At 30.5% G+C, this 17,756-nt stretch overlaps 1 protein-coding gene across 1 annotated transcript; it reads left to right on the forward strand.

Moving 5' to 3' along the window:
• The first annotated feature begins 338 nt into the window (after positions 1–338).
• Positions 339–905, forward strand: LOC131651072 (uncharacterized). Its single transcript, XM_058920750.1, has one exon. The coding sequence runs from the start codon at positions 339–341 to the stop codon at positions 903–905; it is 567 nt and encodes a 188-aa protein (XP_058776733.1).
• Positions 906–17,756: the final 16,851 nt, after the last annotated feature.

Raw genomic sequence — 17,756 nt, forward strand, 5'->3', positions numbered from 1 at the left:
CGGTTCTTGATGGTGTTTCTTTCAATACTCTCTATGCTGAAGATAACATTGGATTAGAAGCTTCTTTCTCTTTGCAAGATATTCATGATGTTATTTGGAACGCAGCCAACGGAAAAGTCCAAGCCCCGATGGGTTTTCTATGGAGTTTTTCCATGTATGTTGGGATATCATAAAGGTGACTTGTTTGATTGCATTTTTTTTTTTTGCAAATGCATCAACCCAAAGCTATGTCAGCTTCTTTTATTTCTCTTATTCCCATGTGTCAGGGTCCGCGACCTCTCTCCAATTACAGGTTAATTCATCTTATTAGTAGCATATACATGATTATATCTAAACTAATGCCGACAAGGCTAAAGAGTGTGGTGGATAAACTAGTGTTTGTTAACCAATCTGCTTTTGTTCCTAACAGAGGGCTTCAGGATGGCGTTTTGGTATTAAACGAGGTGGTAGATTATGCTAAAAGGAACAATAAGGAGTTATTCCTTTTTAAGGTTAATTTCAAAAAAGCGTTTGATTCGGTCTTTTGGGGCTATCAACTATATGTCTTGAAAAGAATGAATTTTTGGCCCAAATGGTTAGGATGGATTCAAGCTTGTGTGTGTTCCTCTTCTTTCTCGATTTTGATAAATGGAAGCCCAACTATTGATTTTCAAGCCGGAAAGGATCTCCGTCAAGGAGATCCACTCTCTAAGTTCCACTATATTCTTGCAGCAGAAGGTTTGGCGGGCCCGCTGCGGAACACGATTGCTACTCATTATTACCGTCATTTTTCTTTGGGCGATAATATTCAGGTTGAGCTCCTTCAATTCTCTGATGATACGATTCTTTTAGGGCAGCCTACATGGGAGAATTTGGGAACGATTAAAGCGTTACTTCGTCGAGCTATATTTAGGTTTATCAGTTAATTTTAGCAAGAGTAGAATTATCGGTATTAATGTTGAGCATGATTTTCATGGAAAGGCAAACATCTAAATCTTGGAGGCCGAGTATCTTTGCTCAATTCAGTTCTAAATTAGATTCCACTGTTTAATTTCTCGTTCTACAAAGTCCCTAAAGTTGTTATTCAAGAACTTATTAACATTCGACGCTCTTTTTTATGGAACAGTCAAGAAAATTTAAGAAGGCTTATTTGGGTGGCTTGGTCGACTATTTGTATGTCAAAATCTGTTGGTGGTATTGGCATGAAGCATTATGACTTATTCAACAGAGCACTAATGAGTAAATGTGGTTGTGGGATTTTGGATTACAAGGAATATTTATGGCATAATGTTTTATCTTATAAATATGGAGACATCAAGTTAGCGATCCGGGCCGACGGTTCCTTTAGTGTTAACTCAAAGCATTTATTGTGGTGGAGGGACTTATGCATTATGTTGGGTGCTTGTGGAGCCGAAACCAATTGGTTTTTCCATGTGTTTATCGTGCAAATTTGGTAATGGTGTTGATATTGATTTTTGGAGGGATTGTTGGATAGGTAACGAACCATTGTGCAATCAATTTGCCTCGTTATTCATCGCTTTGTAGGAAACCAAATGTGAGGATTTCAGAAGCCGGACTTTTGGACCAGAACTAGTGGTTTGGTCCTTGTGCGATAACACCACTATATTAACAGAAGTGGAGGCTGCAGAGTGTGCCAGTTTGCATACCATCTTGCAACACACATCACCTAATCCATTGTTACAGGATCATTTTGTTTGGTGGCCTTCAGTTGCAACTTTTTCGGTTAAATCAGCCTTCAAAAGGTTATCTAACGGGCTGAACCAGGTTTTAATCTGAAGTGCTGGAATGTTGGAAACTCTGAGGCTCATTTGGAAATTAAAGGCGTCGTCAAACATTCAAGTTTTTGGATGGAGGCTGCTTCATTATAGACTTCAAACAAGGGATGAGTTGGAAAAGAGATGGGTTTTATCAAGTGTGCATAAACTTGTTTGTCCTTTATGCTTGGATCTAGAAGAAACACATATTCATCTCTTTTCATCTTGTTGTGTTGTTGTGGAAGTTTAGAATTCCATTTTGGAATGTGTAGTGGTTAATTTGTATCCTACTGTTTCTCTATCTCTGATCATATTTTACTGTTTTATTTTGTCATAAGAAGGCGGGATAGAAATAATCCTTGTAGTATAATCATTTGGTTATTAGTTGTTCGAGCTATTTGGTTAGTCAAAAACGACATATTGTTTAATGGCGGGGTGAAGGGGTGTCGGGAGATAGTATTTGTGGCAAAATCTTTGACATGGGATTGGATTTATGTCGGTTATTCGGGTTAGTGTGACGGTTGGGTTCAATGATGCTAATAGCAAGGACTTCAGGAAGGTTAAAGATAGAGAGAATGTGGTGATCTTTTCTCCAGCAGTGACTAATAAGTTTCTAGGGAGATCTGTAGAACCTCAATATGAGCTAATAGCGGGGTGAGTAACTTTGGTCTCCCTTTGGGTGTGTTCTTGTCGATTTTTGTAGTTTTTGTTTTTGTAGGTGTCCTTGGTTGGAGAGATCTAGCTTTGTCTGGATTCTGAGTTAATGGCTTTTTGTCGGTGTGGCTTTCCCTTAGCTTGGCGGGTGGTTGGACTTGTACTTGGGATTTTTCTTTTCAACCTTGTGTCGGGTTTGTTGTTTTATTTGTTTTTCTTTTTCGGCACCCCTTGTGCCGTTCTTTTTGTCGGTTTATTTGTACTTTTGACCGTTAGTGTCTCTCTCTTCTTTTATATATTTTATCTGTCTTTCAAATAAAAATGACACAGACACAACTGTATATTTTTTATATATTAATAATATAATGTAATTTATAAACGCAATTTATAAAGAGTCTAAAATGAAATGCAAAATTTATGTTTATTTAAACTTAGTACTTTCAATCAACCAAAAAAACATAAATCTCCCAAAACAAAGTACTTTCAATTAAGGAAATTATCTAAAACAAAATGATACAAATCATATGATAGTCACTCCATATTTTTTAATTTTTAAATATAATAATATATTTTTATATTAAATAATAATATAAACTTATTTTTTACTTTTTAAATATATAACATGGCAATTTTATATGATGTGGCATCATATGGACACTGCAATTGAGTGCAAAGTTAAACACAAAATGAAATTTTTAACCGATGTAAAGTGTTGATAACTAATATCACAAATAAAATAATACCCCGTGTTTAGAAATAATTGATGAGAAATAGAGTTGGAAAAGTTATGGCTAGTAATCAATCACAATTTTGAATCAAATCAAATATTCCTCAATATAGAAAAGTCTTAAAGAATAAACTTTATTGAATAATATCTATTAGAAATTGCACAAATCAAAAGCAAATTACATGGCCCAAGAAATTCAAGATGAATTCATCTAAAATACTAAAAACTCTATTTTAGTTTTTGAAAATTTAAAAACTAAAAACTTGTTTGAATATAATATTTTACAAATGTGTTTTTAAAAACTCTTCACAATTTTTCAGTTTTTAAAAGCAAAAAACTGAAATGGCTAAATTGTGTTTTGATTTTTACTTTTCAGTTTTTAAAAACTAAAAACAAAAACTATTTCAAACAGACCCTTAATCAAAGAAAACTTATATAATTATAATGTTTTTACTCATAGCTAAAAGGTTAAAAAAATAATACATGAAATAAACTCTGATAACTGAGCTCCATTGGTTAAGAAACATCAATTCATATCTCAAAGAACTACGTAGTCACCTCCTTTGAATCAAAATTTGGAATCCATGTCAAATTGCATACATTTCCTTTTATTACAAGAGTTTATGCTCACGTAATTGCTGCATAATTAACATCCATCACATCACACTGCAGTATTTCATAAATCATACGTGATTTTATAATTATTTTTTCAATTATGTCACAATTTCATGTCCTCGCGTCATGATAGTAGCAGGTATTTTCTTTAATTGTTGAACGCTTGGATCATTCCACAATCTAATTCAAATTGTGATGCAATTAAGAAGACGTTTTTTCTACTTCAGGAAGCTTGGCATCACGCTACGATCCTTCCTGCTTGTGGGACATTTTTTGCATGAGTTTTTCTCTCTTTGTAAAGCTTTTGTGTGATGTTCCCGCTTACTTTTTTCACCATAATATCCACCATATATAGGAACAATTTAGAATTCACTATGCCAAATTTGGCTTTTAGCAGCACACCTACGAAAGCGCTTTTGGGCAAAAGCGCTTTCGTAGGTTTCGCTAAAAACAAAATTAAAAAACACGTAAAAAAAGCGCTCTTATAGGAGGGGGTAATGAAAGCGCTTTTTAAAAGCGCTCTTATAGGGGGTGTTATGAAAGCGTTTTTATGAAGCACTCTTATAGGTTTGGTTATGAAAGTGCTTTTGAAAGCGCTCTTATAGGGGGCTAGTAATCAAGAAAACTCACAAGATAGAGATGCTTCGGATACAAATCCTCCACCTGATACATCATCAAAAGAAGTTGCACGAGGCATCACCATTATGAAGGGAATCGTTCGAGAAAGAGACAAAGGATTTATATATAATTTGGAATGGAATTCTGATAACCAAGCAATTGGTCCTAATTCTGCAAAGTTGACAAGCTACATTGATACACTTGTTCGTTTGCATATTCCAATCTCCGTAGCTAAATGGAATCTGAAAAGCAAAGCTTTGGACGAGAAAAAAGATATGATTTGGGACGAGCTTAAGATATCATATATGGTTGTTGTTATTATCTTGACGATAATTTGTTTAAATTACTTATACTAACACACTATATGCGTTGTTTTTTCGCAGAGGTCTTTTAACATACCAGATGAGCGTAAACGCTACATACTTAGTTTGGCCGGAAAAAGATATAGAGGGTGGAAAGCTTTTTTATCAAACACTTATCTTGAGGATAAAGATGGAAACTTTCTTGAAGAGGTACCAGGACGTCCAAAAAAATATGAGCTCTTCATTAAAGACGAAGATTGGGCTGGGTTTCTAAATCAAAGAGATGAAGCTTTCCGGAAAAGAAGTGCCACAAATGTGCGAGAGCATCAAAACCCGCATATCCATACAAAAAAGGGCGTTTGGGATATGCACGCTTAGAGGAAAAATTGTAAGTAAATAGAAATGCTACGTTCTTATTAATTGTCTAAATGTGTTTTAATTGATGATTTTATCATTTGTGTCAATGCATAGTTAGAGGAGACGAAAAGTGAGGAAACCTCACTTCCAGTACATATGTTGTGGAAGGAAGCTCGTGTGGGCAAGAATCGAGCTGTTGATCCCGATGTTCAAAAAGTTTATGATGAATGTGTAAGTATAACATTGTGTCTTTAATTAAATCAAATGTTTATTAATATATAATTGATTTTTTTATCTCCGTTAATAATTTTTGAAATGTAAATGAATTACAGGAGACCATGTCGCAATCGGTATCCACCGGTGAGGACCAGGATAATAGGAGCGTACTTAGTAGAGCACTAGATGTTCCTGAGTATCCCGGTCGGGTGAGGGGTAAAGGTCATGGTGTGACTCCAACCTCCTTCTATAAGTATTCTAGGAGAAGAAATCCTACCAATGAAGAAGTGTTGTAAAAATTGCAGGAATTACAAGCACAAGTCTCTGAATTGTAAAGAGATAAAGAGATGTATATGAGAGAAAAGTGTAATACTTCATCGGTGAAAGAAACTAGTGATAAAGCTAGTATCAACTGTCAAAGACAATTTCCCGAGGTAATTATAAATTCTTTTTTCTTACAATTGTTCTATTTTATTAATGATAATGACTCTATATTTATTATTGGTTTAGGGCATTTCATTTTGCCAACTATAATTATCGTCACCGAATCATCGCCTAGTTGGCAAGGGAAAAGTGCACAACACTTTGGGAGATTTACTTCACCATAGACCGCTCCTGGATGGACACCTGAAAGTATCAGTTGATGTTGCGTTAGATCATGATGCGGTGCTACCGGTACCCGACATGGTCTCAGAGACAACATTGCTGCGAGATGCAATAGGGTCATTTGTTGCATGACCCTTGGAGCTAATTTTCATTGGTGATGAGGTATGTTGAAAACCATTATGAATCATTTAGTTTTCGAATGTCAATTTTGAACCGTTACGTTAACTATTTTTTACATTTTAATTTTAGACTGCTCCTACAAAACCCGCAATTAAGGGTAAAGGGATTTTGCACGAGGACGAGTCTGATGCATCACTAAAAGAGGTACATTTAAAGTGTTAATATATGAATTAACAATTCTGCATGATTTTATAATTTACTTAAGTTATATGATTTTTAGGTATCTGCTCGAGGGTCACAACAAGTGACGCGACAAGTTCGTAGCGTACCGCTCAAGGAAAAGGGTCCTCCGAAGTACGTGGCAAAAAGAGGTGCTTTTGTGCCTCGATACCGGAAAACGCTCGAAACACTTGTTGATATGTCCGATTTGACGACAGGTAGTATCCGTGAAATTGCTATGGATGAAGCTGCCTTTGGTATTGAATTCACTGTGCATGTTGCAATAGAAGAAATGAAAGAGATTTTTACGCAAGACCAATTAGGCGTCAGTGATGTTCACTCATACATCCGGTAATCCGATTTATTATTTAATTAGTTGTGAGATTGATCTAAATATATTATTTAATTAGTTGAACAATTTATTTACACATTTCAATGAAAATAGTCTAATGTTTATTATATTTTTATTTAAGGTTGTTGTATGACAAATGGTTGCGCGGGACTGAATTGTCAAACAGATTCCATTTCGTATCTTCCTCCCATTGCAGCGGACAGACAATTGCTACGGAACCAGATTCTGTTAGACAGCGCTTAGTCGATAGATTCATGAGGTCCGGCAATACAGAAAGCCTGTATCTCTGGGCGTATAATACCCGACCAGTGGGGTTAGTTTTTCATTCTTGGTTCATCTAATATTTCTTTTGCATAGCAAAACTTTCATATAAACTTTTGTTTTAATTTATAGAGCACACTGGTTGTTGCTTGCTATCAACCCTATAAAAGAAGTGGTATATTTTCTGAATTCAGTAGATGGTGAGTGGACAAATTATCCGGCTATGAAGTCAACGATTGACACGTAAGTGAGATCGTTCTAAATATTCGTGTATATTTATATATTTAATTATTTGTGAGATTGATCTAAATATATGCTTTTATATTTTTGTTAGATCAATACAAGTGTTACGAAGTCAAAGACACGCACAGGTATCCCAGACTAAATCAAACAACATTACTTGGATCAAAGTGCAGGTACATTAATTTAATTTCACATTTTGCTATTAATAGTTATGCTACTTGATAAAACAAGACAACTAAAAAATCTTATTTGTTTTTCTATGTAGTGTCCGCAACAGCGAAACAGTACAGATTGCAGATACTTTGTTTTGAGGTTTTTGAAAGAAATCCTTCAAACGAATCAATTAGAGATTCCAATCACGGTATGAATTTATAACTTAGGATAATTTCTTATAATTTATTACATTTAACTAAATCATGCATATTATGTTTTTGTTATGTAGTACTTTGCTGACTTCTATGCTGTTTCTTACACGAAACTTAAGTTGGAAGAAATCAAAGAGGAATTGTGTCAATTTTATATTCAACGACTATTCATATAGGTATGAATACAATATTGTGTGAAAAGTTTTATGACTTTGATAATGACTTTGTGTTGGAGCCTTTAATTGTGTTTGAGCAAAGTTAGTTTAATTGACCGTGTTGTTCTGTTCATACTTTGCAGGACCAGGACCGTGCGCTCGTCGGATTTTGACAATGTCGGGCTTATATTCTGTTGATGATTTAGTTATATGTATCTGTTATAAACATGTGAATTGAACTATATTAATGGTGCATATATTTTATTTTGGTATATAATGGTATTATATTGGTATATATTGTCCTATCTATGGTTGAAAATATATTACAGGTCGAAAATAAATATTACAGGTTGAAAATATATATAAATTACAGGTCAAATTGAGAGGCTTAAATTACAGGTTGCACTATAAAATACTGCATTTAGCAACGACAGCGCTTGCAAAAAACGCTCTTAAAGGCCTACCTACCAAAACGCTTTTTAATTAAAAGCGCTGCCTAAGATAAAAAAAACATAAAAGATAAAAAAAGCGCAACCTACGAAAGCGCTTTCTGTAAAAAGCGCTGATATAGGGGGGGGCTACGAGAGTGCTTTTCTGGATAAAAGCGCTGCTATAGGGGAGGCTACGAGAGCGCTTTTCTGGAAAAAGCGCTGCTATAGAGGAGGCTACGAGAGCGCTTTTCTGGAAAAAGCGCTGCTATAGGGGGATATGAGAGCGCTTTTCTAGAAAAAGCGCTGCTATAGGGGGGCTACGAGAGCGCTTTTTGAGTTTCAAAAGCGCTGTCGTTATCTACGGCAGCGCTTTTAAGCGCTCTAAAAGCCCAAAAAAAGCGCTCTAAAAGCCCCAAAAAAGCGCTTTTAAAGCCCTTGCACGTTGTAGTGATTGTTTAGTTAAAGGAATTCATGTTATAACTTGCTACTATTTATTCAATGTTAATTACAAATTTATTTAAAATAATAAATTTTTATAGAAAATAGTATTATGATAAAGTGTTGGCATATAATATAATAAAAAACAATATATTACGTCATAAAAAACGTGAGTTCTCCATAATCCTAAAATAAAGTTAAAAAAAAAAGATGAAATAAAGACTAAAAGGGGCATCAACCAATTCCCTAAAAATAGAGACCCTAAACAACAACATTAATATGATACAAAGAATCGAAAAAAATGGAATCTATCGACCACTCAGAGAAAGGATATGAAACAAGATTGTGTGAAACATCTACAAATTTATTTTACCATGGCTTTTCCTCCCAACCACATTTTTACTGGATTGTATTCATATTTGATTTTTTATTTTATTTTTGGATAAACACATGACTTTGTATGATAATAAATAGATGATAAATAATTAATTAGTTTTTGGTGGATAAGTTTATATGAGTCGACTTATAAATTAGTTGATAGGTGATAGAGTATAAGCTAGTTTGTTAAATAATTGATAAATAATTAATTAGTTTTTGGCGGATAAGTTTATATGAGTTGACTTATAAATTAGTTGATAGGTGATAGAGTATAAGCTAGTTTGTTAAATAATTGATAAAAAATTTAGTGAATTAATTGGAAATATAAAATTAAACTTTTAATTAATTTTTTAAAAAAAATTAAATAATAGGAATAAATTTAGGAGAAAAATTAATAAACTATAAGTTTTAAACCATAACCTAATTAAAAAAATTATAAGATGATAAAAATAAACTTTAACTATGTAAGAAAATATTATAATTACCAAACATACTTTTTTTAAAATTAAAAATTATAAAACATAAGTAACGAATTGATAGAATATAAATTGTTAGTACAAAAATCTGATTTATAAAATAGCTTGTGTATATTAAAAAGGTATATGAATATCCCATTGTTAGAAAAGTTATATGATTCCATCCAAATATTTATAAATTTTGAAAAGATGCTCTTAATTTTGCCACCAACCATGGGTCTTTTCGATAAAGATCAAACCACATGCCACACCAACTGCAGAAAACATTGCCTATTATAAAAATTATGACCTAAAGTTAGAAGTTGAAGTGAGTGTATAAAATCAACAAGAGAAGAAAAAAATGAAAGTATTTATATAAAGAACTAACAGCACCTTAAATTTCAATAATCATATATATCTTCAAAGTATTTATATTTACTGTCTTAATTACCATTTCAAGTAAATTATCAAAATTAGACCCAACAAAGCAACACATTGATATGCACAATGCATTCAATGATCCAAATTTATGTTTTGTTTATTATGTGAAAATATTTTCTATTTTTATTTCTTAAATTTATGTTAATTTTATTGTTAATAAGAAGATACAAGATTCTTGAGAGGAACAATTGTGTGTATTTTTGAAAATTATAAAAAATTATTATTTTAAAAAGTATATTATCTCTAAGTTGATCTTCTTTGTGTCACAATAGTTCTCTTCAAGAACCTCGTATCTTTTTACTTACAAAATAAAATGAACTTATACTTCAAAAAATATAAACAAAAAATATATTCATATAGTAAACGAACATAAAGAGTTCTATGTGCTATATGAAACATTGAGCAATGATAAAAAATAAAATGAGATGAGATATGCTATATATAATTCTGAAAGTTGCTAATTTCTCGACCAGCAAACCAAACATTAGGAGAGAATGTTGGCACTAAGATTTCTATGTCCGACAACCCATTAGTTTTAACATAAATATATTTTTTATGTGTTAGGAATCAATTTAGGTGCCGCTAAAATAGAGACTCAATTTAAGATTAATTTAGAGTCTAATTGATTTTGTTTTTTAAAATTGTTTTTAGTTTTTGAATTTAAAAAATAATACAATTTGTTTGGTAGTCTAATTTTATCAAATTATTTTCGAGTTTTAAACATTAAAAAACTAAAATAGATTTTAAAATTTTTGATTTTTAATATTTAGTTATGAAAATTAAAAAGAAAAAATACTTGATACACTTTCACTCATAATAAATTTATAATATTGTACAACTTTAAAACATATTTTAAAAATTATAAAAAATTAAGAAATTTTTTGTGAGTACTGAACACGCGGCAGAGGAGCATATGACAACTTATTTACAACGTGAAAATCACATCGCAACATTTTGCACATATATCAAATACATTATAGTAATAGTATACATGGCAAAATAGGAGTCAAAAAACACAGAAAATTTGCGGCGTGATTTTCACGTCACAAATTTGTGACGTGAAAATCATGTCAATAAAACAACTGTAAATAATAAAACAAGTTGCGCCTATTCATTAAATAGACTAAATTAATAAATATTAATAAAACAAGTTTATTAATATATTAAATAAAAAAATAAAGAATAAAAATATAAAAATAAAAAATATATAATTAATAAATTAATAAATAAAAACTATAAATAATAAAAAACTATAAATTAATATTACTAAATATAATATACTAAAAAGGATTATTACAAATAAAAATTTAAAATAAAAATAAAAATAAAATAAATTCTATGGGTCATCTGGGTCGGGAAAACTGTCATTGTTAAAATCATCGTCATTCTCATCATTCATCTGTTCTTGATCACTAACTCATTCGTTTCCACCAAACGTTTGATTACCGCTACTTTGAAATTGCATGAATTGCCTCCATTGCTCCTCCATATCAAATTGCCTCATTGTCATTGCCTCTATTAGCCGTTGTTGCCCCTCCATGTGGACCTTCATTGCCGCCTCACGTTGCTCTAACTCGTCCTTCATTGCCTCACATTGCCCTGACTCGCTTCTCGCCTCATTTAGCGCCAATTGTCTTACTGTTTCTAGCATTTCTGATGTCAATTGTGGTGGACGTGACGATCATTCCCAATCTCTAAGTTTGATGCTATAGTGGATGGGGAAATCTTTCTTGGATATTCTTCTTTTGGTAAAATTTATAGAGTTTTCAACAATATAACTTTTATTATTGAAGAGTCGTTGCATGTAGCTTTTGATGAAACTAAACCTCGAGAGAGGGAACGATATATCTTTTAGTTTTGATGTTTCAAGAATAAAAGTTAAGGTAAGGGAATGATCTAACCTGCGAACAATCATTTTTGTGAAACTTCCACTTCTTTCCCTAACTCATCCAAAATCTAATTTTTATCATCCAAACACCAACATTGGACTATAATAACTTCAACCTACACATTATCCTAAATTCTAACAACCCTAATAACAACTTTGAGCTTGAGGTAATAAGTAGAAGAATCGTCCAAATTTTTGGAGTTTTGAGTTGAAGTTGAAATGAGCTTTGAGCTTTGAGAATGCTTGAATTGAACTTTTGGAGTGTGAATCTTCAATGGAACATTTGGTAAAAATGAGTTTTTTTTTTTATATTTTTTATTTTATGATTTGGAGTGTATTTGGTGTTTGAAAAATGCAAAGAGTGAGTGGTGTCTGTTTGCGTTTTCTAAAATAACTCAAATTATTTCTGATATGTATATGCGAAGGCTCTTTTTTTTTTCTTTAAAAAATATCACTTCGCACATGCAGATATGAAATTGTCCTTTTTTGGGAAAAGGATGACTTCGAATATGCATATGCGAAGTCACATTTATTTTAAAAAAGAGTGTCTTCGCGTATGCATATCCGAATTTTAGAAATATTTTGGGAAGATCACCAGAGGTCCGTAAAAAGCAGCACGAGTTGCATATAGAAATTTTCTTCCTTTTATCTATTACTAATGTTAAAGAACTTTCTCACCATATTTACTTTACAAGGCCTTTCCTTCCAACCACATTTTTACTTGATTGTATTCATATTTGTTTTTTTTTTATTTTTATAAAAACATGACTTTGTTTAAAAATTAGATGATAGATAATTAGTTAGTTTCTAGCGGATAAATTTATGAGCCGATTTTGATAGATGATAGCGTATAAGCTAGTTAATTAAATATTTGATAAAACTTTTAGTGAATTTAATTGGAAATATAAAATAAAACCTTTATTAATTTTGATTTTTATTAAAATAATAGGAATAAATTTAGGAGAAAAATCAATAAACTATGAGTTTTAAACCATAACCTAATTAAAATAAATATAAGAGGATAAAAATAAACTTTAAGAGTGTAAGAAGATATTATAATTACAAAAATATTTTTTTAAAAACACAAATTATAAAACATAAGTTATGAATTTATAAATATAAATTTTAAAATAAAAACCATAACATAATATAAATTTCCCATGGTTAGAAAAAGTTAATGATTCCATCCATATCTTAATAAAATTTTGATAAGATACTATTAATTTTGCCTCCTACCGCAGGTGATAGACCTTTTCTATAAAGATCAAACCAATGCCACATCAACTGCATAAAACATTGTCTGTTATTAAAACTATGTTGAAGTGAGTGGAATAAAGTGAACAAGAGAAGAAAAAAAAATGAAAACAATTTCAAACCTTCATCATATAAAGAACTAACAGCTAGAAGGCCCTTAGAAAGTATTTATATCTACTGTCTTAATTTCCATTTCAAGTAAATTATCAAAATTAGAACCAACAAAAGCAGCATATTGTGAATGCAAAATGCATTTAATGATCCAAGTTTATGTTTTGTTTATTATGTGAAAATAGTTTCTATTTTCATTTCTTAAATTTATGTTAATTTTATTGTTAATAAGCAGATATAAGATTCTTGAGAGGAACAATTGTGTGTATTTTTAAAAGTATACTATCTCTAACTGTATTTGATCTTCTTTCTATCACAATAGTTCCCTTCAAGAACCTCATATCTTTTTATTTACAAAATAAAATAAACTTATACTTCAAAAAATCAAAACAGAAAATATATTCATAGTAAACGAACATAAAGATTTCAATATATGTGCTAGAATGAATGATTAAACCATATGAAACATTGAGCAATGATAAAAAATAAAAAATGAGATGAGATATGCTATATATAATACTGAAAGTTGCTATAATTTCTCGACCAGCAAACCAAACATTAGGAGAGAATGTCGGCAATAAGTTACTTCCTTTTCATTATCCAACAACTCATTAGTTTAATATACTTTTAACATAAAATTTATTTTTTATTCATTAGGAATCAATTTAGGTGCCGCTAAAATAGAGAATCAATTTAAGATTGATTTTGTTTTTTAAAACTGTTTTTGTTTTTGAATTTTAAAAATAATAAAGTTTATTTGGTAGTTTTAAACTTACAAAATTATTTTTGAAAATTATTTTTGAGTTTTAAAAATTAAAAAACAAAAATATAATTTAAAGATTTTGATTTTTAATTTTTAGTTATGGAAATCAAAAAGAGAAAAAAAATTGATACACTTTCATTGATAATATTGTACAACTTTAAAACATATTTTAAAAATTATAAAAAATTAAGATTACCAATGTGGAAAATCTTGTCACAACAGATTTTTTGTGACGTGTTGAACACGCAACAGGGGAGAGTGTGGCAACTTATTTACGACGTGAAATTCATGTCACAAATTTGTGACGTGAAAATCACTTCACTAAAACTACTTTTCTTTTTTTTTTTTAAAAAAATTAAATTATGATTTAATTAAAATTTTATTAAATAATCTAAAATAATAAATATTAATAAAAAAAGTTCATTAATATATTAAATAAAAAAAATATAATTAATATATTAATAAATAAAAACTCTAAATAATTAAAAAAAACTATAAATTAATATTACTAAATACTCCAATATACTAAAAAGGATTATTTACAAATTAAAATTTAAAAGTAAAATAAAAATAAAATAAATCCTATGGGTCATATGGGGCGGGAAAACTATCAATGTTAAAATCATCGCCATTCTCAGCATCCATCGGTTCTTGACCACAAACTCCTTCCTTTCCGTCAAACCTTTAATTACCGCTACTTTGAAATTGCACGAATCGCCGCCATTGCTCATCCATATTAGATTTCCTCTTCGTCATTGCCTCCATTAACCATTGTTGCTCCCCCATGTGGGCCTTCGTTGCCGCCTCACGTTGCTCTGACTCGGCCTTCATTGCCGCCTCACGTTTCTCTGACTCGGCCTTCATTGCCGCCTCACGTTGCGCTAACTCGCGTCCCGCCTCATTTAACGCCAATTGTCTTACTGTTTCTAGCATTTCCGGTGTCAATTATAGTGGACGTGACAATTATTCTCCATCTCTAAGTTTGATGCTAAAGTGGATGAGAGAATTTTTCTTTGATATTCTTCTTCTGGTAAACTTATAGAGTTTTCAACAATATAACTTTTATTATTGAAGAGTCGTTGCATGTAGCCTTTGATTAAACCAAATCTCGAAAGAGAGAATGATATATCTTTTAGTTTTGATGTTTCAAGAATAATCATAGAAGACTTAGTCAAAAATGATGATCCAAAATGATGATCCTAAAAGTGAGGATACTAAAGATGATAACAACCAAGATGACAACAAAAACGATACTTCAAACAAGCTTCTTAAAAATTAGATTGTAGTGAAAGATCATCCATTAGACAACATTCTTGAATACATACAAAAGGGTGTAAGCACATGTTCCCAGGTTAACATTATTTGTAACTATTCTGCATTCATTTGACATTTAGAAGCAAAAAATATCACTAATGCCATGGCTGATGAAGGATATCTCCTTGCTATACAACAAGAGTACAACCAATTTAAAAGAAATGATGTATGTGATCTTGTCCCACGTTCTCAAAATTAAAAAGGCCTAGGCACTAGGTGGGATTTTTGGAACAAACTTGATGAAAATGTATAATTACAAAAAATAAAGCAAGGATGGTAGCAAAAAGATACAATCAACTTGAAATGATTGATTATTAGGAGACATATGCTTTTGTAGTCTGTCTTGAAGTGATTCGTCTCCTTTTTGCATTTCATCCTGCATGGATTTTAAATTGCATGAGATGGACCTTTAGTCTGCATTCCTTAATAATTATATAAACAAAGAGGTATATGTTTCTAAATCTCCCAATTTTAAAAACCAATCCTTAATAATTATATAAACAACGAGGTATATGTTTCTAAATCTCCCAATTTTAAGAACCAATCATGACAGATGTTTTTAAACTAAAAAATCTCTATTTGGTCTTAAAAAATATTCAATATATATATATATATATATATATATATATATATATATATATATATATATATATATATATATATATATATATATATATATATATATATATATATATATACACCAATGACTTCAAATATTGCAATTGATAAGGATTAACAAGGATTTGAAATCAATATCAAAAAATATAGAGGTACTATAGGATATTTGCTTTATTTAACTGCAATTCTACTCGATATTATGTTAGGTGTATGTATATGCGCTAAGTTTGAAGCTTCTCTTAAAGAAATCCACTTTGAGACCATTAAACACATTTAATGGTATATTAAAAGACCTAAAATCACGGTTTTTGGTTTCCTAAAGTAAGTGAATGTAACTTGGTAGGCTTCTCCAATTCAAATTTTGTAGGGTGCAACACAAATAGGAAGAGTACTAGTGATACTTGTCTCCTATTTGCAAACTGTTTGGTTTTTTGGCATATTAAGAAGAAAAACGTCGTTACTCTTTTTATAAAAGAGGTCGAGTATGTAGGTAATGATAATTGTTTTGCATATGTCTTTTGACTAAAGCATCAACTGCTAGATTATGATTTAAAACTTGGTAGTGTTCCAATTAAGTGTGATAACACTAGTACGTTTAATCTCACCAAAAATCCAATTTTACATTCACGTACTAAATATATTAAGATTCAGCGCCATTTTCTTTGGGATATGCGGACACCAAAATTCATCTTGCAGAACCATTTTACAAGATCGGTAGAGAATTGGAGATCCTTGATCCATCTTGCTTTAAATAAACATTGATTTTATTATTATTATTATTATTATTATTATTATTATTATTATTATTATTATTATTATTATTATTTCTTTTGTTGCACATTTTGTTTTTTTAGATTCTCATTTTCCTTTGTATCAAGTAACGTAGTATATCAATCCTATTTATATGATCCTTCTAACTCTTTATCTCTTAATTGTTTCATTTCCTTGTCCAAGTTATCTAAATCTAATCTTATTTGATCTGATATGTGGCCTAATTTCTAAATTTATTGTCGTTATATGTCTGTTTGTATTGCATTTAAAATCCTTTCAGGCGCATTTGTTTTGTTTATAAGCACAATAAAAATAATTCGAGAATGATCGACAAAAAACCTCCAACAAGACCACCATTGCAATTTGAGAATTCACCTCTAAAAATAGATGCAATTTTTTTTTTTTAAAATCTTAGAGCAAAATTCTGTAGAAACAGACTCAACACATGAATTGTTTGCACCTAACGAGATTCGAACTTGAGATAAAGATGGAGTTCGTCAGCCATTCAAAGATAGGGCATGAAATAGGATGGGAGAAACATCTACCGATTTTGTCGATAACTAATGTTAGAGAACTTTTTTGCCATCTTTATCGAGGCCTTTCCTTCCAACTATCTTTTTAATAGATTGTATTCGTATTTTTTTTTTTTAATAACCAACTATATGGCTTGGTTTGTAAAAAAAATAGTTGATAGATGTTAAATGTCTTCCTAACATATCAGTTTATATCACATTATTTATAAATTAATTAATAGACGATGGCGTATTAGCTATTAAATTAAATAATTAATAAAACTTATAGTTAAATTTGTTTATTTATATATACAACAACAATAAATATAATTTTAACTAAATTTATTTTTCTAATTAAAATAGTCGTAATAAATTTAATAGAAAAAACAATAACCATTTTAAACAATAGACTAGTTCAATTAATTTACAAAAAAAACTATAACGTAATAAAAAACTTTAAGTTTGGGAGAATACATTACCCGTAACAGATGTAATTTTATAAAAACATAAAGGTATAAAACATAAGTATTGAATTTAGAGAATATAAATTATAAAATAGATTATGTATATTACAAATGGAAGAAATTTCTATTGTTATTTTTTATCAAGTTCCTAGTAGTTGAAATTTCAGGTAAACAAAGTAGATGTCCCATATTTCAACTCATATTTTTATAGTATGTTGTTCATGCACAACTAATAACTGGTTGACTTTAATGTAAAGTTATTTGATTCCATTAAAATCTTTGTAAATTTTGATAAGATACTCTTATTTTTACAACCAACCTTGGATCTTTTCTATAAAGATCAAACAACATGCC

Source organism: Vicia villosa, linkage group LG2 (genome assembly GCF_029867415.1).
Source record: "Vicia villosa cultivar HV-30 ecotype Madison, WI linkage group LG2, Vvil1.0, whole genome shotgun sequence".
Taxonomy (NCBI): domain Eukaryota; kingdom Viridiplantae; phylum Streptophyta; class Magnoliopsida; order Fabales; family Fabaceae; genus Vicia; species Vicia villosa.